We start from the raw sequence: 19,194 nt of genomic DNA on the forward strand, positions 1-19,194 counted from the left end.
CTTCCCTTCTGGAGTGCCATTGTCATGGGTATAGAGACTGTCTACCATATCTGTCCTTCAAAACATTTTTTTTCTTTTTTTTTTCCAAAACATTTTTCTGTGCACATCGTACTCACATACTGTGGATATTTAAAAATCCAACCACAACGAGATACTTTTTTATATCCACTAAGATAATTAAAATAAAAAAGACAGTAATAAGTTTAGTGAGGATCTGGAGAAATTAGAACCTTCACACTTTGCTGGTGGGAATGTAAAATGGTGCAGCCACTTTAACATTTAACAAAACAATTTAACATTTAACAAAAATGTTAAGCATGGTGTTGTATGACACAGTGAGTCCACTTTGAGCTACCTACTCAAGATAAATGGAAATGTGTCTGTATAAAAATACTTAACACAGGGACGCCTGGGTGGCTCAGTTGGTTAAGCAGCTGCCTTCAGCTCAGGTCATGATCCCAGCGTCCTGGGATTGAGTCCCACATCGGGCTCCTTGCTCGACGGGGAGCCTGCTTCTCCCTCTGCCTCCGTCTACCAGTGCTCACTCTCTCTCTCTCTCTGACAAATAAATAAAGAAAGAAACTTTAAAAAAAAAATACTTAACATAAATGTTCATAACATTATTCCTAGTAGGCCAGAAATAGAACAACCCAGATGTCTATCAGTTGATGAATAGATAGAGTAAATGTGTTGTATCTATACAGTGGAATATAGTTAAGCAGTAAAAGGACTGAGGGATGATACATGGTTCAACATACTAAGTGAAAGAAGCCAGTCACAAAAGACCACATACTGTATGATCCCATGTATATAAAATGCCCAGAATAGGCAAATCCATAGAAAGCAGGTTAGGGGATGTCAGACAGACGGGAAGAAAGAATAGGGAGTGACGGATAATGGGTGTGATGTTTCTTTTTGGGTGATGACAGTGTTCTAAAATTAGGTAGTGGTGATGGTTATACAAATCTGTGAACGTACTAAAAACCAGATTTTGTTGTTGTTTTAAGATTTTATTTATTTATTTTAGAGAAAGAGAATGAGAGAGAGAACATGTGAGGCCGGAGAGTGAGAAGGAGAAGCAGATTCCCTGCCAGTCAGGGAGCCCAATGCGGGACTCCATCCCCAGGCTCCGGGATCATGATCTGAGCTGAAGGCAGTTGCTTAACCAGCTGAGCCACCCAGGCACCCTTTTTTTTTTCTTTTTTTTTGGTAACAGATAATCGTATACTTTGTAAGTGTGGGTTTATGGTAATGTGAATTATAGCTCAGTAAAACATTTTAAAAATCTAGATGGAAGATTTATTTATTTGACACAGAGAGATCACAGGTAGGCAGAGAGAGGGGGGAAAGCAGGCTCCCTGCTGAGCAGAGAGCCCAACACTGGGCCAGATTCCAGGACCCTGAGATCATGACCTGAGCCGAAGGCAGAGGCTTAACCCACTGAGCCACCCAGGCGCCCCAACTTGCTTTTTCTACCTAATAATAATTTTTTCCATGTCCTTACCTAATTTTTCGGTGATACTATCGTAAGTGTTGAAGAGCTAAAACTATGAATCTGACTTTGGAGTCAGAAAGACTGGGATTTGAATCCTAGCTCTGCTGGATGACTTCCAGTAATTTGTGATTTTTTAATCTCATTTTCTTTATCCGTACCCCTGGAATTAATCCAATCTACCTTTGAGGGTTATGATAATTAGATATAATAAACATAAATACCTGGCATGTGGTAGGAATATAACATATGATGGCTATTATGCTAGGCTCTACATGAAGAATTTGTTTCTTTCCTTTTCTATATAACAAATGAGTAGAATATACATAATTATTTTATCATTTTTCTTTAAGTTGAACGATCCTGACGTTTATAGTTGAGCTCTTTAGCTTTTTGGCAAAATGTACACCCCCCCAGCCTTTGAACATAGAACATCACATGTTCTAAACCTGTCCTCTGAGGCTTTGCAGCCATATTCTTAAAAAATTCCCATAGCATGAGAAATATTTTTTGGAGCCCATTTAATTCCCCCTTCGGTTTGGATAGATAAAGGCTACTTGTTTAGTGAGAAACTAATACAAAATAATGGGGACTTTTCAACTGAGGTCCCATTTTGTTCTGAATCCTGCATTTGGAGCACTAAAAGTGAAGCACTGACATTGTCACCAGAGGGAAGCAAGGGTATGTGCTTTCTGGCAGGGCGTTTGTACCCTCGGGGACCTATACATGTTCAGCTGCAGATTGTGACTATTCATGTTGCATTTCTACTGCATGTTCTTCTTAGGCCTTTACTTTGCTAGCGTGTGTGTAGAACACCTTTCTTCTGGTGAGACATTCTCTGGTTATGTTCCAGTCCAGAAGTTCTATAACCTGGTTACCTGGTCTCCATCATGCATTATGCATGATCCTGCGATCACCCAGATTGTGACCAAATTCACTCTGAGAGTGATCTTATTGCCTTTTTCTGAGGGTACCTTACTGATCAACTACCTGTTTTAATCTATTCAAAAGTAGAGAGAACCCAAACAGCAGTTTTTGCTGCTAGCTTCCTAAACTTTGTTACTGGCCATGACTGCTCACAACTCTCTGGGTTTTCAATGACATTTTTCAAGGAGATGGGCATCATTCTCCAGTATATTCTTCTAACACTAAGAGGTGAGGTTTGGTTTTCATACTGGTTTGGAACTGCTGCCCTTTGGGTAAGTGAAAATGGCTGGTTTCTGACCTGTGTATGACATCCTTAGAGAATCCAGTGCTATCTGTATCTTCCTTTCCCTATATAATGCCCTAAATGGGTAGTTAGGCTAAATTGAACCTTGCAGTCTCAACCAGCCTCTGTGCAAAAGAGGAAAAAGAATTATTCGTATCTCCTGAACTAGAAAGACCCCAGTGCTCTATTACTGAGCCTCAGCCCAGCTGCTGCACTCTCACTCCTGCCTTTGCTCTCTCTCCAGTAAAATGACTGTGAAACAGAGCATCTCTTCTGGCACGGCAGGCTGGTGCTGCTCTAGCCTTTGGCTCTTCAGCAGTGTTGCATGTCAGGGCTCTCTGGTGACTGGCTGTACTTAGTGTATGTCACATGCACACAGGTCTATTAAGGGAAGCTGCCTTCCCAGTCTTCCTAGATTCTGGGGCTACAGTGATGAATAAGCCAAAGTCCCTGCCCTTTCAGGAGCCTACTCTGTTTTGGCAGAGGGATGGACAGATTTCTGGAAGTTGAATTACTAAATCAAAGAGTGTGAATATTTTAAGCTCTTGTGTTGTCTTTCACATATATTATATCAATATACCAGTTAGTGTATAGAAGTTGTAAGTCTTGTTGATATTGTTGAACATAATTTTTAAAAATTACTTGGTTTTTCAATGAATAAAATAGTATTTTCTAGTTTTAACTTGTGTGTGTTTTTAATACCATTATGATTATTGGGTTTTGTTTTAAGCTCGTTAAATCCTTTTTTTTTTTTTTTAAGATTTATTTATTTATTTGAGAGATAGGGAAAGAGCAGAGTGAGAGCGCGAGTGGGGGTGATGAGCAGAGGGAGAAGCAGACTCCCCACAGGGAGCCTGATGCAGGGCTCAATCCCAGAACCCTGGGATCATGACCTGAGTCAAAGGCAGATACTTAACTGACTGAGCCACCCAGGCACTCATCTATCTATCTTTCTTTTTTTTTTTTTTTAAAGATTTTATTTATTTATTTGACAGAGATCACAAGTACAGAGAGAGAGGAGGAAGCAGGTTCCCCACTGAGCAGAGAGCCCGATGTGGGGCTCGATCCCAGGACCCTGGGATCATGACCTGAGCCGAAGGCAGAGGCTTTAACCCACTGAGCCACCCAGGCGCCCCAGTAAAACCTCATCTTAATGACAGCTTATTCTCCTCAGCCTGAGCTAAGGGCAATAATGCCTTTAAATGTTTTAGGAAATTCAGGAGCTATCATAGGGTCTTGTAGACTAGATATTAGCTCCTTTGTACAGAAGTCATCATGCTCTTCCTAGTCTGGCCTTTAACCAAAGCAGAAGTTGATAGGTTGTTTGCTTTTTTTCTTTCTTATCCGCTGGTCTATTCATAGACTCTTTTTGGCCATGTCCTGTTTGAAGTGGTGGACATTTCTCTTTTCTTTTCCTTTCCATTCTTCTTTATATTTCTCCTACATTTTAGTAGGTTGATATATTTGTATACATTTCATCTGGATGTACATCGATAAAAGGAAATAGTAGTACAGATACTTTTTAGTAAAAGCCCATGTCTGTGTGTTAAAAGTATCTATGACTCTGTTCACTGGGTGCCTTGGCCTCTGAAATCTAAACTGATAGGTGTTTCTCCCTTGTGTTGTTTCCAGGGGAAATCAGCCTTGTGGTCCCATCTGTTACATTATCAGGAAAACCGGCAGAGAAAACTCACATCAGGAAGCCTCAGTACCTCAGGTAAGATGGTTTCTGCCCCAATGGGGAGAACCCCCTGCACCCGCTTTCCTATCCTCCACTGGGGTAATTATCTGCAGTAGACTATTCTAGGTCATTGAAACCTTTGCTATATGTAATGTTTCCTTTTTTAAATTTTAAGCTCCTCGGCTCTCTGAACCACAGAGTGTGCTAAATCCTTGGGGTTTGCTTTCATTATGTATTTCTTCACACCACCCACCCCCTCCCCCGCCACTTTTTAAAGAAAATTCTATGCCCAACATGGGGCTCGAACTCATGACCCCAAGATTGAGAGTTGTGTGCTCTGTTGACTGAGCCAGTCATGCATCTCTGTTTCTGTGCCTTTTGATCAGCGAGATAGAAGATTTATATCAGCAAGAGGACAGTCTTAAAATGATTTTAGGTTTTTAATCAATTTGTGTGGTACTGGTGTCCTATGTTTGGAGCAGGTTATCTTCAGAGTTTTTTGTTTTATACCTCAGAGATGGGCATTGAGATGACCTGTCTGTTAAGAGAGCTTGTGTCCTACCTTGGAACTCCTCAGAGTCAAGGCCTGGTGTGAATGTGAATGATCTCTTAATACTTCTTTAACTTTTTTTTTTTTTTTTAAGATTTTATTTATTTATGTGACACAGAGAGAGAGATCCCAGAACCCTGGGATCATGATCCTGAGCCGAAGGCAGATACTTAACCAACTGAGCCACCCAGCTGCCCTTTTTTTCCATTTCTAATTTAATAAAAATATTAGAGTGAGGAGGAAACTGGGATCCAGAGAGGAATTGAATTTATTCAAGATCACACACTGCATTCATGGAAGAGACCAGATTAGGAGCCAGGCCTCTTGTCTCCTGGTCTGGTATTCCTTCTACAGTGTCCCTTCCAGGACAGTCCCCCTTCTTCCTATACTTCTTGGCAGCTTCTCCCCTTTGTACCATCCTTCATTTTCCTCTCTCTGCCAGGAAGTTTGTTTTCTTGGATGTTCTTCTCCTAATGGTGAAGATCAGTTCAAGTGGAAGTAAAGACATAGGCATGAATTCAATGTTTCTTTCTCCTTGAGGTAATTGACCTCAATTAGCGCTGAATGTGGGGAAAATAGTTGGCTGAAAACCAGGTGTAAGAGCTCTGTAAGTAGCCTGATGAGTTTTTTGGTCCATTTTCTGGATATTAGAACAAAAAGTCTTCTTAGGAAGGCTATAGAAGTTACTGATGAGGGATAGACGAAAGCCAAAAATTCTCAACAGCTAAATGGTGAAGATACTAAGTTATAAGTATTGGACCAGACATAAGGATATAAATACATTGGCATACCTCAGAGCTATCGTGGGTTTGGTTCTAGACTACCACAAAAAAGTGAATATCACAATAAAGTGAGTCTGGTGAATTATTTGGTTTCCTGCTGCATAAAAAGTTATATTTATACTATACTATAGTCTGTTAAATGTACAGTGTTATGTCTAAAATATTTATACATTGATTAAAAAATACTTCATAGCTAAAAAACGCTAGCCATCATCTGAGCTATCAGCAAGTCCTAATCATGGATCATGGATCACTACAACAAATATAATCATAATGGAGGTACCTGGGTGGTCCAAACAGTTAAGCCTCCAGTTCTTTGTTTCGGCTCAGGTTGTGATCTCTTGGGTCATGAGATTGAGCCCTGTTTCGGGCTCTGCACTCAGCGCAGTCTGCTTGGGATTTCTTCTCCCTCTCCCTTTGCCTCTCCCCTGCACTTGAGCACATGGTCATGCGCACACACTCATCTTAAGTAAATAAATCTTCTAAAAAGGCCAAATATAATAATAATACAAATTCTGAAATATTGTGAGAATTGCCAAAATGTGATACAAAGACCTGAAGTGAGCAAATGCTGTTAGGAAAATGATGCCAGTAGACTGCTTGACACCGAGTTGCCATAGACCTTCAATTTGTTTTAAAAAAAAAGTGCAATATCTGTGAGGCACAATAAAGTGAAAGCGCAACAAAATGAGGTATGCTTGTATTGCAGCATTCTGGGACATGTTCTTTACCCATTCCCTTGGCTCTTTTGTAGCCCAGTTTGAGACAAGAATAGGACATGAATAGTAGCTCCAAATGGAAATACTGCTTCCATGGGTGCATAAGAACATGCTGGATTAGAAGCCAGAAGATTTGTGTTCCCTCCAGTCCTGACTTTGCCACTTGGTAACTAGGGCAAAGCATTTAACTTCTCCGAATTTCAGTTCCCTACTCTGTGATACCTTCCTTGGCTATGTAGTTGTTAGAGGATTAAATGAGATGATATGTATAAAAGCATAACATCTGGTACCTACTAAGTACTTCATAAATATTCATGAATCGCTACGTGTTACCAAAGTAACCAGCTATTCCTTATTCAGATTTGGGTAGTCAGCTCTTTGGATATTCAGATCTTTCTTTGGACATGACCAGCTTTTTTGTTCTAGGAATACTTCTTGATTCAGAACGGAGGAAGTCTGATGCCAGCTCAGTCATGTCTCCCCTGAGAATCTCCCTCATTCAGGATATGAGGTCAGTCTGGATTCATATATACTAAGCCACTAAGAGCCCGTTTTCAGTTGCTCCTTAAGTGTCTACCTTCAACAGCAGAGTCTAGGGGACTTGGGCTTCTATGGCAGCTCCATTAACCAGGAAGACTTGCCATTGGTCTCGTGCTTCATGATGTAGTTATAGAGCTGCACGAGCAGTTGAGTTTCTTGACATTTTTGGAGAATTATACCCTAGTATCACAGGGCTCCAGAGTTAGCCTGATTTTTTGAGAGTTGTATTGTCACCCCTCTGCCCCCTGCAAATTGTGATGAGCCTTTCTGCAAAGCCACAGGGAAGCCCAGGATTTAGAGAATAAGAGAGATGGACGCTGACCAGGATGGGATCGGATTGTTTCACGAGGCCTGTTTGGCTTTACAGGGGGTGGTATTTATAGTGAGTTCCTCTTCTACTCCACTCCCCACCTCCTTTTTCCCATTCTCCCTTCAGGCACATCCAGAACATCGGGGAAATCAAGACTGATGTGGGAAAGGCCAGAGCATGGGTGCGACTATCCATGGAAAAAAAGTTACTTTCCAGACACCTGAAGCAGCTTCTCTCAGATCATGAACTCACCAAGTAAGGCCATTCCACCTGGAGTAGAACCAGGCTCCCAGGAATGGTGGGGAGGGTTTGGAAACCCTTGTGTTAGGAGGGAGAATATTCACTATTTTATTTCTGCTGTGTTCAGCTAAACTCAGATTGCATATGAAGATCTTGTAATATTTCCCTTTCTCCCTCTTTAACTATAGAAGAAAAATTCTGCTATGTTTGTTCTTCCTATCTTCTTAATCTGCCTGTCCCCAAATATCTTTCTTAAAGAGGTAGTGAGAAGATTGGGGTCCTTATTGGGTACCTCAGAGTTTTGGGGCTCCCCTCTCCCGACTGCATGTGGGTGACTTGTATACCTCTTAGGCACAGGGCATTTTCTTGGTCTCTTTCCTGTCCTGGGGAAGAAAGGATTAAGGAAAGAAAAGGAAACTTCTAAGATAACCCTTATCTCTTGTTCTTTTCTGAGGCCAGGGTGGGCCCAAAATAACTCAGTCCTTGTTCTTCCCATCTGGACCCTACTGGAGTCTCCATAGAGCTTAAGGGCTTTCCAGTGGCCCTTGTAGGCTCCCTCCCTCCACACTTCCCACCTAGAAAGAGGAAGAGGAAAGATTCCAAGGTTCTCACACTCATCATTCTCACACTCCCAGGGGCCATTCAACCTACCGTTCCCTTCCCTGCATTTGATTTTCTTTTTATTTGTTTTGTACCCTACCTACCAGAGGAGTGGGAAGGAAGACTGTCCCCCTTCTCTGCCTCTTGGACCATGACCTTTCCACTTTTCCTGTCTATGTTTGGCTCTTTCTTCACTGGCAAGCCTGTTGGGCATTTTTGTTTAGCATTTCCTTAGGCATCTTTTCATGGTGTCCTTTATTATTTGACTTCCCCAAGGATGATAAAGCAGAGGAGTGGTCCTTGGAGAAATTTTGTGTAGACAGTTGAGTAAATCTGCAGAATCTGTTTTTATTCAAAGTGAAAATGTAATGATTTAGATTGTTTACTGTGTGTGTAAATCACAGCAAGAAGTAGGTTTAAAACCTTCATAGGTTAGAGAGCTCACTTTGAGAGGTTGTGAAACAGCAATTCTTCAAGCACTTAAATTCGATTTCCTCGAGGGACAGGAGGGCTTAGGAATAAAATTTGGAGTTCGGGAGAACAAGTGAACACATAAGCCTGGAGTTTGGAAGGGAAGTGTTTGTACACCAGATTCTAAGGGACAGTTGTGTATGGTTAAGAAAAAAAAATTGCTATTGTAGCAGGTTAGGGCAGGAGTGTTTCTTGCTGGCCAGTGTGGGTGTCACTAGCAGGAGGACAGGGAGGCATCTGAAAGCGGGTCAAGCACAAAGAACTTTGTGAAGTCCAGTACAGTGGGTAGGTCTGGGTATGTATGAGCCAAAAGGTCCAGTCAGCAGCAAACGGCACACAGACCTTGGTCAGGAGGCTAGTTTTGCTTTCTTTAAACTGTAGCCCCTTTAAAAGGAGGTAAGCTCAGGATTTACTCAGTATTAGAAACTTTCCACCTTATATTTTGGCCCCAGTGCTACTCCAGTGAGTGGAAAATGAGTTTTGCTGCCACAGATTGCATTTTGGGTGGGGTAGAAGGGAGGAAAAAAGGGGCCCTTCATCAAAACCTATTTATTCCTTCATTCTGCTCTCTTACCTTTCTCTTCAGTCTGACTAAAGCTCCAGTCACATCATACCACTCACGCTTCTCAGGATGCTAGGTACTAGATTGCTAGAGTTTGTCTAGACATGTCAGGGACTTGGTTTATCCTTTCCCTGGGCACCCATAGCATTTGTCACAGTATTTATTCAAACCTGCCTCACCACTGATGGACTGTGTTATCATTGTCTAGTTGCATGCTGCTTATTACAATTTCCTTTCATTGAGGGCATGAATGAGCATGTTGCCCAGCACCTAGTAGGTATTCACCTGGGCACATAAAATGGGTGCTTAGCTGCACAGACAGGAGGAGGAGGACAGCCTTGGAGAGTATATCTTGATAGAATGTTCCTGAGTCTCTAGGATTTCCAGGTAGCCTCCAAAACTGTGCAGCTTGGAGAAGGGAGTTAGGTCGAGGCAGCGTAAGGGGGCTGCAGGGTCTAGGGGAGAAAGTTAGCTCTTGTATACTGAGCTTACACTGTTTCTCCTTGACCTCATGCAGTAACTAATACTGTGTAGTAGCCCCTATACCTTGAAACTCACTTTGCGTGACTGCTGTGGCCTTATACTATCCTGTTCTCTTTCTCCTCCTGCCCTTTCCAGGATATTGGCTTCCACAGTCCTCAGTTTTCTGCATGCACACATGTTCTTTTCATGCTTTCTCTCTCACTTAGTGATCTCATGCATTCTCATGACTTCTGTTTCCAGTCGTGTGACTTCCACATCTGACCCTGTAGCTTTGACTTTTCTTCTGAGCTCCAGTCCTGCATTTATTTCCATCCAGATTTCTTACCTTTAGCTCAGCGAGAACAAAAGCAAGCTTCACAGAATTATTCACCATAACTACCTTTCTCTTAAGTGTTTTGTTTATATCACCACTCTTCTCCCTGAACATCCCTATTCCTCCCTATCTAGTTTGAAATTGGGGTCCAGTTTGACTCCTTGCTTTGCTTTACCTTCCACATGCACATTTCAGGTCCTTTGCCTCTGTCTCCACCTCTCTTCTTATCTAGTGCTGCTGTCTTAGTTTCATTCTTGGGCCCTTTTCACTCATCAGATGCACTAAATTTAAATTTTCTGAAACCAGCTGTGGCTTTCCCTTTACTCCTAGGGTAAATTGCAGAAACCCATTACTTGTAGGGTAAGTTGCAAACTCTTTAGCCTGACTATTTAGGGCCTTTCTTCATTTGAAGAGGCCTTTCATTGCTAACTGGTCATCTCCCTGAGCCCTCAATTCCAGCCAAACTGGTTTCCGTTCCTCGTCCTCTTTCTTCTGCAACATCTGTCTAAATCCATGCTGTCCTTTGGGCCTCTCCTTGTCTAGGACCATTGAAGCTTATGGCTCTTTAAATTCCCACAGAGAGCCTTTCATTTGGCAACTCATTACGGGCAGTCTTATACCACAGCCTTTACCTGATGTATTCACCTGGGTTGTATTTGAGGATAGGTGGCACCTGCACACAGTGTAGGCCGTGGTTGGCGAATGAATCTCTTAGGTGTGCCTTATAGGTAAAACTTCACAGATTTACTGAATCCACATCTCTTTGGCCACAGTGATTGCAGTCTTGGCAACCAGGACAGTTACCTTCTTTGTTTCTCTTTGCTGAAGGCCTGTGCACTTGGCTCTTCATGTCGCCTCTATTTGGGGAAGGTATCCTTGCTGTTGCAGAGGGTCTATAATGCCAGGCAAAGGAGCTGGCCTTTGAAATGAGTAAAAGGGGGTGGGGATGGGGATGGGAGAAAGTTTGAAAAGAGGGGAAGGACATGATGTGTGCAGCTCTTCTTTCCCTGTGATCTGGATCATTCCCTTTGTTGACTCAGGCTGTTTGGGGCTTACATTCACACTCAGAGCAGTGTTTGGACTCATGGGTCTGAGGTCTGCTGGAGGGTCTGAGGCTGCCCCGGTAACGACTGGTGATCACAGACCTCCTGCCATTGTTATTCCTACAACGCCCACTGGGGTGATGCTCCTAGCTAGAAGCCTGAGAGGGCCTGTGCCATCCCTGAAGGGTGACAGTTCCAGCCCCCAGTTGAGGAAAGGAGACCCTATGACTTCTGACACTGCGTTGTAGTAACGTCAGTCCTTGGACACAGGTAGAGTTTGGTTTTGATGTTTCTGCTATGGTTTCAGCCACTTTCCGTGTAGCCCTCATTTAGATGGAGTAGCTGGCTTTATTCCTTTTTTAGGTGACTCTAAAAAACTTGAAGCTTGACATCTTATTCTTCCCTTAGCTATCTCCTTCCAGAACTGAGTAATTCTAGCCTCTTTCCCCTCCTTTTGGCCAGGGGACTGATGTATTGCCTCCTCTCTGACAGAAAGTTGTACAAGCGCTATGCCTTCCTGCGCTGTGACGACGAGAAGGAGCAGTTCCTCTATCACCTCCTCTCTTTCAATGCCGTCGATTACTTTTGCTTCACCAATGTCTTCACAACTATCCGTGAGTAGCCCTGTGCTCCCCACTAGCCTTCACAATGCCAATCTTCATGAGCCTGCTAGCACACTGTCCCTTTTTTTTAAAGAAAGAATATTGTCACTTGTACTTTCAATTTGCCTTTTGTTTCTGTAGGAGAGAGGTACATTTGCCGTCTGTGGAGGTTGTTTTTTCTCTGAAGCTTCTTGTTCTTGTTCTGAACTGGGAAGCTCAGTCTTTTTGGCCATCATGTTGTCACTGTTGTCCTAGGCACTGCTCTGGGGGGCCTAAGGTGATGAAGGTGGAGTGGAGTTGGATGGCGTGGTGAAGTTCATTGCCCTCTTTGCACACCTGTAAAGAAATCTCCCTTTTGTTTTGCGCTCAGAGAGTGATACAGCATCCTAGAAGGTTTTAGACCAGCACACAGGGAAAAATTACTCTTCCTGAAGTAACAACTCCAGGTTGCAGTGGGAGATTTGGGTTCAGGCTCTGCTCAGCCCTAACTCATTAGGTTTCTGTGAGCAGAGTTGACCCCTTCTGTGGGCTTGTCTCCCTATTTGCAGAGTGAGGAAGGAGGGTTCAGTATGGTCCAAGGAAGGCTTTTGGAGCCTCATCTTCCTTTGGTACCAGGATGCTCTTTTCCTTGGGGGTTAGTCTCTGATTTTGCCCCATGGCTAGTTGTTTGGCCCATGTCTCAGCAGCCTCAGCAGCATGGACTCTTGTTCCTGTATGACACCCATCCTCCCTCTCAGAGAGGAGTGTTGTAGGCTGCAGGAGAAGCAGTACTGGACTGGAACTTAGGAGACTCACAGGAAACTATTTCCCTGTCAGTACCTCAGAAAGAACATTATAGGACTTCTCTGGAGATTGTTATTAGAGTTCACGAGATGATAGATTGAAAAGTGCTCTGAAAAGCAATTCAGTACAATACAGAGTTGGTGATATTCTTTGATGAACAAATTAACTTAGCCTCCGAGCCTGCAGATGGGCTTGGATCTTTTTTTTTTTTTTTTTTTAAAGATTTTATTTATTTATTTGACAGAGATCACTAGTAGGCAGAGAAGCAGGCAGAGTGAGGAGGAAGCAGGCTTCCTGCTGAGCAGAGAGCCCCATGCGGGGCTTGATCCCAGGACCCTGAGATCATGACCTGAGCCAAAGGCAGAGGCTTTAACCCACTGAGCCACCCAGGCGCCCCTGGGCTTGGATCTTTGATTATGGGTGGTAACCCTGAGAGGAACGAGACTGAGGGTAGCATTGGCTGGTACTCTAAGCCTGCCAGAGACTAGGTCCTGGGATCTGCTGCTCCTGGCTCTGCTCAGGCCAGTACAACAGGGGCTCCAACCATGCCAGCACACCTGGGCAGGCAATTCAGGGCCCTTTCAGGTATGGAGGGATTCCTGATCCCCCTCAATGCTTTTGTGGCTTCCCCCAAACAGTGATCCCGTACCATATCCTGATTGTACCGAGCAAGAAGCTGGGGGGCTCCATGTTCACCGCCAACCCATGGATCTGCATTTCGGGAGAACTGGGTGAGACACAGATCCTGCAGATTCCCAGGAACGTGTTAGAGATGACCTTCGAGGTATGTGTTATCCAGGGATCACAACCCCAGGCTCTTGGTGATCTGAGTCTGCAACAATGCTTATGGAGGCTTTCTGCAGGGTTTTATGGTGGTCTTGCTTTTATAATGTTAATGTATTAGCACAGTTGACCTGTCCTGGGATGATCAGAGGACAGAGCCAAGGGTTGACCCAAGAATGGGGGAGCCTGCCCTGTCTAAGTGGTCTCTGACTCAAAGGTACTTCTCTGTCTGGATTTGCATAACTCCCTGCCCTTGGCATGTTCAGAAGTCACAGAGACTTCTGAATCTCAGACTACTGTCCCACTTCCAGACCCTTCTGCGTGTAGGCCCTTTTCTTCCTTTGGGTAGTAGCATCTTCTCTCTTAATCACTCCCCATCAGCGAGAGTGCTGGACCCCCAGCCTTGGTGGTAGGGGAGTCATGTGCTCGTCCCTGTAGATACTAAGGGACCAGATTGCAGGCAGCCAGTCAGATCTGTACCTCTGAGTAGTGCCTCTCTGTTCTCTTATCTTCTTGACCTACCTGCTTTCTTTTTTTGGCTGTTCTTTCACAGTGCCAGAACTTGGGAAAGCTCACAACGGTACAGATAGGCCATGATAACTCTGGGTTATATGCTAAATGGCTGGTGGAGTATGTGATGGTCAGGAATGAGATCACAGGACATACCTACAAGTAAGTATTCCCTCACCTGTGCCCTGAGACAGTGGGGTAAGGTATACCAGGGGCTGGGTTTGATGCCTGGGTATGTGGAGTTCCCAAGGAGATCCTTTAGGTCGTGGTAGACTGAGGTACTTCCTGTTTGGCTCTGCCTCATGCACCTGAAAAGAAACAGAAGGAGTGTTTTCCAGGCTAAGACATCCGATGTTGGTGTACACAGATTCTAGGCCACCCATCATTCAGGTGTCTTCCCCAATGATGCACAGTGGGGCGGATGAGCAGGGCCTTGAGGAACCCCAGCCTGGTTTCAGAGCCTGTCTCCAGGGATTGGCTCAAAAGTTGGCTTTTGCTGAGCAGCAAGGGGAGGAGCTGGCAGCTCTGACAGGCCATTGCTTGACCTTTAGGTTCCCATGTGGTCGGTGGTTGGGGAAGGGCATAGATGACGGGAGCTTGGAGCGCGTTCTGGTTGGGGAGTTGCTCACATCCCAGCCTGAGGTGGACGAGAGGCCATGCCGGACCCCGCCCCTGCAGCAGTCCCCCAGCGTCATCCGGAGGCTCGTTACCATCTCACCCAACAACAAGCCCAGTAAGTGGGAGGAGGGGCTGGGCCCTCATGCCCCCCAGGTGGGGAACGTGCTCAAATGTCTGGGACCCTGATGTGTGAGTCCATACCCCACCCTGTGCAGCTGCCTTGGGTATCTGTCACCCTCCTCTCATGAATGTGTGTGTGTGTGTGTGTGTGTGTGTGTGTGTGTGTGTGTGTGTGTCGGGGGGTGTCACACTCCTTAGAGGCTTCTGCAGCCTGGCCTAGGTCCTCTGTACTATTTATATATGATTCTAGAGAGTGAGAGGTCTACCTTCTGGCCTTCTCCTTCCTTGTTCTTGGGCCTCACAGCCAAGTCTTGGCCCTGTTTTGGTTGCCAGAAGTTCCAGGGTAAAATGGAAAATAAACTTTCCCTGCCTCTTTTAGAGATGGAACTCTGGGGTGACTCTGAAAAGCTTTTGCTTTTCCCCAAGATTTTAGGAAGGGCTACCTCAACAAAGTTGAGTGGGCAAGAGCCACTCTTCCTAGGGTCCAGTCCAGGCTATCCTGCCTCTCTCATGTGCCCTTCCTATGTCCTCAGTCTTGTGCTCAGTCAACTAGGCATTGTTAGCCTCTGAGATTGGTTAGGGATGTCCGCTTGATTTTTATCAGAGCTGAACACCGGGCAGATCCAGGAGTCCATCGGGGAGGCAGTCAATGGCATCGTGAAGCACTTCCATAAGCCTGAGAAAGAGGTGAGCCTTCCTGCCCTCCAACCCAGGGCTTTATACTGAATGAGAGAGAATAATCTTTTTCCAGGCCCATGTAGTGTGGACAACCCGGAGTCTAGAGTGTGTGCCTCGGGGTCTCTGCCAGCTTCGGGTTACCCTGTTTCCTTACACACTAATGACCCAGTAGAGTCCCTTGGGCCCCTAATGAGCAGTGTATTTTCCTGTCTTCTTCTGGATTTTCCTGGATCTCCCTGAACAATGGTCACTCTGGCTTTGCCCCTGTCGTGGGGACCCAGATCCATCCATCTGTTCAGCAGCTACGCACTGGCAGCTGCTCTGTGATCCTCACTGTGCCAGGTGCTAGGGAGACAGACAAGGTCCCAGCCAGGCTTTTGCTGCCCTCCCAGCTGTGGACTCCGGTTTCGGGGAAGCAGTGGTGGGAAGGCAGCTTGGCTGAGGCAAGCCTGGCATTCTCTTATTTCTTTACATAGCGAGGCAGTCTGACGCTGTTGCTCTGTGGAGAATGTGGCCTTGTCTCGGCCCTGGAACAGGCTTTCCAGCATGGATTTAAATCTCCCCGGCTCTTCAAAAATGTCTTCATTTGGGATTTCCTGGGTGAGTTGAGCCAGGGTGTGAGGGTGGGAAAAGTATGCAGAGACATGGGGACTCACTCACATACTGTGGGTGCTGTCCACTGGGGTCTGAGGTGCAGAAGCCAAACCAGGTGACTCTCAAATTAGATCTAGTTTTGTTTGCTCTGGCTTTCCTTGAAGGCTTAGAAACAAGTCCTCACACTTTTTCCTTGTAGACTCAAAAGGCCATTTGATAGTATTTGGAGCCCAACCCCTGTGATGTACCCACTTGGAGAATTTTCATGCAAGAACCTTTTCCCTCAAGAGTGTTTTTTTTTTCTTTCTTCTTTTTTTAATCTTCAGACTAGGGAAAAGACCATCTTTATATCAAGAACCACCTAAGGAAATTTAAAACATAAGAATAGGGACCTTATATTTTGACATGTGACCAGCGATGTCAGAACATTCATGTTACATTAAGTTACCTGCATCAACATGGAGAGACCCATGGAACATGGGACTTGCCCACAAGACAGTCAGTGATAGGTTGGTTTTGAGAGTCTTTGTCACTGGGAAGCTTTTCTGCTCTTCACAGAAAAAGCACAAACCTATTATGAGACTTTGGAGCAGAACGAACTTGTCCCTGAGGAAAACTGGCACACAAGGGCCCGGAACTTCTGCCGCTTTGTGACCGCAATCAATAACACTCCCCGGAACATAGGCAAGGACGGCAAGTTTCAGATGCTGGTGTGCTTGGGAGCCAGGTACTGCAGCCGCGTGGCCCCAAGCCTCGGAGGTGGTTCCAGGGGTCTAGCATGTGGGATGGGGTGGGGTGGGGAGCGGCTAATGACTGGAGATCCCTGGGCAGGGGAGGCCTCGGAGGCCCTGAATTTCCCTGTATGAAGCATATGTGTGGGGATGAGAGTGTGTGTAACTGGGTGGGGGCCCATTTTGATAGGGAGGAATAAAACCATCCCACTGGTGAGATTTGAAGCAGAGTCTATCTGGTCATTCCTTCAGCAAACATTTGGATGTGTCAAGCATTATGGAAGGCAGGGGGAATGAGCTGAATAAAACATGGTCCCTACCGTTTAAAAGTTTACATGTCCAAATTAAAGACAGTTCAAGGCAGAACGTTGTGAGAGTCCCAAAAGGAAGCATGCATTCATAGTTACACTGAAACTGTAGAGGAGAAAGATCAGAGAAAGGAGGAGGTGGTATCTGAGGCTTAGAAGTGGGGAGGGAGTTTGAAGCAGACAGAATTAGCAGAGAGGTCCTAAAGGAAGCAAAAGATGTGGAGTTAGGAAATAACAGGTTAACATGGGAAGGGCAGTCGTAGGAAACAGTTGAAAGGAGGATAGGGGCCTTGGGGAGCTGGGGCAGAGAATCCTTCCATATAAGGACAGAGTTGTTTAATCAGGGCACTGAAATAATATGAGTTTGATACCATGGATGGTATACATCACAGTGGGAAGATTGTTAGGGGCTGTTCTTGTGGGTCAGGTGAGAGCATGAAGGCCAAATAAATGTAAGGCAGTGGTTCATTTGGACCAAGGAAGGCATAGTAGTTAAAAACAGACTCTGGAACCAGATTCACTAGGTTCATATTCTCAGATCAGCCACTCACTAGCCATATGAACTTGGACAAGCTACTTAATCTCTATCTACCTCAATTTCTTCATCTATAAAGTAGGGGTAATAATAACACTGATAGCACCTACTTCATATCATAGGGTTGTTATGAAGGTTAAAGCTCTTGAAACAGTGTCTGGCACATGCCAAGTGCTATGTGGATGTGAGCTCTTAGGATTAGTTCTGGTGGTGATAGCTCTGGGGAGGACTGATGCTCTGGGACAGATTGGCTGTTGAGATGGAAGAGGAGGTGCTGACTGGACCTCGTGTCTGGCTGGGGTTTAGGGAAGTGGGGGAAGTAGGGGGAGGCAGGGGAGGAGGTGTGGACCTGGTGGCAGGTAACTGGGTCAACTTGGGTCAGGTTGGGTTGGTGTCCCTGGGGCTTAGTCCCTAGCAGGAGCCTTTTAAAACCATGTAAGGCCTCTTTGCCAGGCACTGTTCGGGGAGGGAGAAGGGGCTGGGGTAGCTATCTACTTTTCTAGCCTCAGACTTTGTTCAAGGAGTGATGGAGCAAGTTTCCCCCTTGATCTTATACTAACTGTCTCCCTTCCCCTTCCCTTCTGATCCGTCTGGACTGACCCTTCCCCGCCAGAGATCACCTTCTACACCATTGGATTGCCCTGCTGGCCGACTGCCCCATCACGGCACACATGTATGAGGATGTGGCGCTGATCAAAGACCACACACTTGTCAATTCCTTGATCCGCGTGCTGCAGACATTGCAGGAGTTCAACATCACACTGGAGACGTCCCTTGTCAAGGGCATCGACATCTGACCTCCCAGCACCAGCTAGCAGCAGGACCGAGAGAGACTCACCCTGCAGCTCTGACTCTTCTTCCCAAGGGGATTTAAGCAAGTTATGCAGGAGACAGGAGATGTACACTCACTGTAAAAAGAAAAGTAGAGGATTTTTGGAATAAATAATCTATTTTAGAGTTTATTTGCTGATTTGCTTTTTACACACTTTCATGTGAAAGAGTGATAGGGAGAGGGAGACGAGGTTGGTGCCGCTTATTTTGAAGCTGGTGCCCTCCCTCGCCATGGCTGCATGCTGGGAGCCTGCGGCCTCCCCGGACTGAGCCTACGGCGTGCGGGCGGAGCAGCTCTGCTTCCTCACCTGCGCCTGGTCATGAGGCCATTCCACGTTGTTTTTAAACTAATGTTTTCTATATTAACATTGTTATGGATACTTGGCTTTCACGGGCCACACACAGGTGTGCTGAGCAGGAAGCCCCAAGCTCCAATCAAAGGGATTTTTAGTAGTGCCTCTGTGAGCACTGATGAGTCAGTCCCACATCTTTTCTTTTTTTGTCAGTATTATTTGGAACGGAGACATGCCGGGATGCACCGTCGTGCAGAAGATCACGTTTCCTCTTGGCACACAGCTGCACGAAAGTAAACATAAGCATGTTTTAACAGGTTTTCTTTTTCTTTTTTTTTCCTCTTATTTATTTAACCCTCCATTGTGTGTTTTAAATCTTTTTCTTTTCTTTTTTCTTTTTTTTTTTTTAAGGAAGGAAAAAGCTTGTCACAGTCTAACTGGCTATGTTATTGTTGTTAAATTTATGTTGTTTTGCAACCTAGAAACCAGCTACAATATGGCCCACTTAATAAAACACCTGAAACAAAACTGCATGGATCCCTGACTTTTATGGGGGGTTTGTGAGCAGTGGGTGGTGGGGGATACAGTTTGGTCCATGTGAGAGACCAGTGTGAGAGGTGTTGCATTGCCTAGGCTCCTCCCTCAACTGTCCAGGGTGCCCTCTCAGGGCCTGGCGGCTCCTGGGTCCTTCCTACTGTAGCACCAGGAGCTTTCCCTAGTTTTTTTTTTTTTTTTTTTTTTAACTCAAATGGCTATTTGAGAAGGATGCAGTTAAGGGTTATTTTCCCACTCCACAGAAGAAGAGGCTGAGG

The 19,194-nt window shown here is 45.1% G+C and overlaps 1 protein-coding gene across 2 annotated transcripts in view; it reads left to right on the top strand.

Annotated features, from left to right (window-relative positions):
• The window catches only part of DENND5A (DENN domain containing 5A), a 98,023-nt gene extending 79,121 nt beyond the window's left edge, over positions 1-18,902 (top strand). Inside the window, exons 13-23 of one of the 2 annotated variants that reach the window (XM_080816995.1) lie at positions 4,335-4,419; positions 6,861-6,945; positions 7,411-7,539; positions 11,489-11,610; positions 13,020-13,165; positions 13,718-13,836; positions 14,226-14,407; positions 15,017-15,099; positions 15,567-15,690; positions 16,243-16,411; positions 17,872-18,902. In XM_080816995.1, coding sequence (XP_080673121.1) covers positions 4,335-4,419; positions 6,861-6,945; positions 7,411-7,539; positions 11,489-11,610; positions 13,020-13,165; positions 13,718-13,836; positions 14,226-14,407; positions 15,017-15,099; positions 15,567-15,690; positions 16,243-16,411; positions 17,872-18,055 — 1,428 coding nt within the window. In that variant the 3' untranslated portion in view covers positions 18,056-18,902. The remainder of the gene's footprint in view (positions 1-4,334; positions 4,420-6,860; positions 6,946-7,410; positions 7,540-11,488; positions 11,611-13,019; positions 13,166-13,717; positions 13,837-14,225; positions 14,408-15,016; positions 15,100-15,566; positions 15,691-16,242; positions 16,412-17,871) is intronic. The other variant, XM_080816996.1, reaches the window with a different exon arrangement.
• Positions 18,903-19,194: the final 292 nt, after the last annotated feature.

The sequence above is a fragment of the Martes martes genome (genome assembly GCF_963455335.1).
Source record: "Martes martes genome assembly, chromosome: 10".
NCBI classification, from domain to species: Eukaryota; Metazoa; Chordata; class Mammalia; order Carnivora; family Mustelidae; genus Martes; species Martes martes.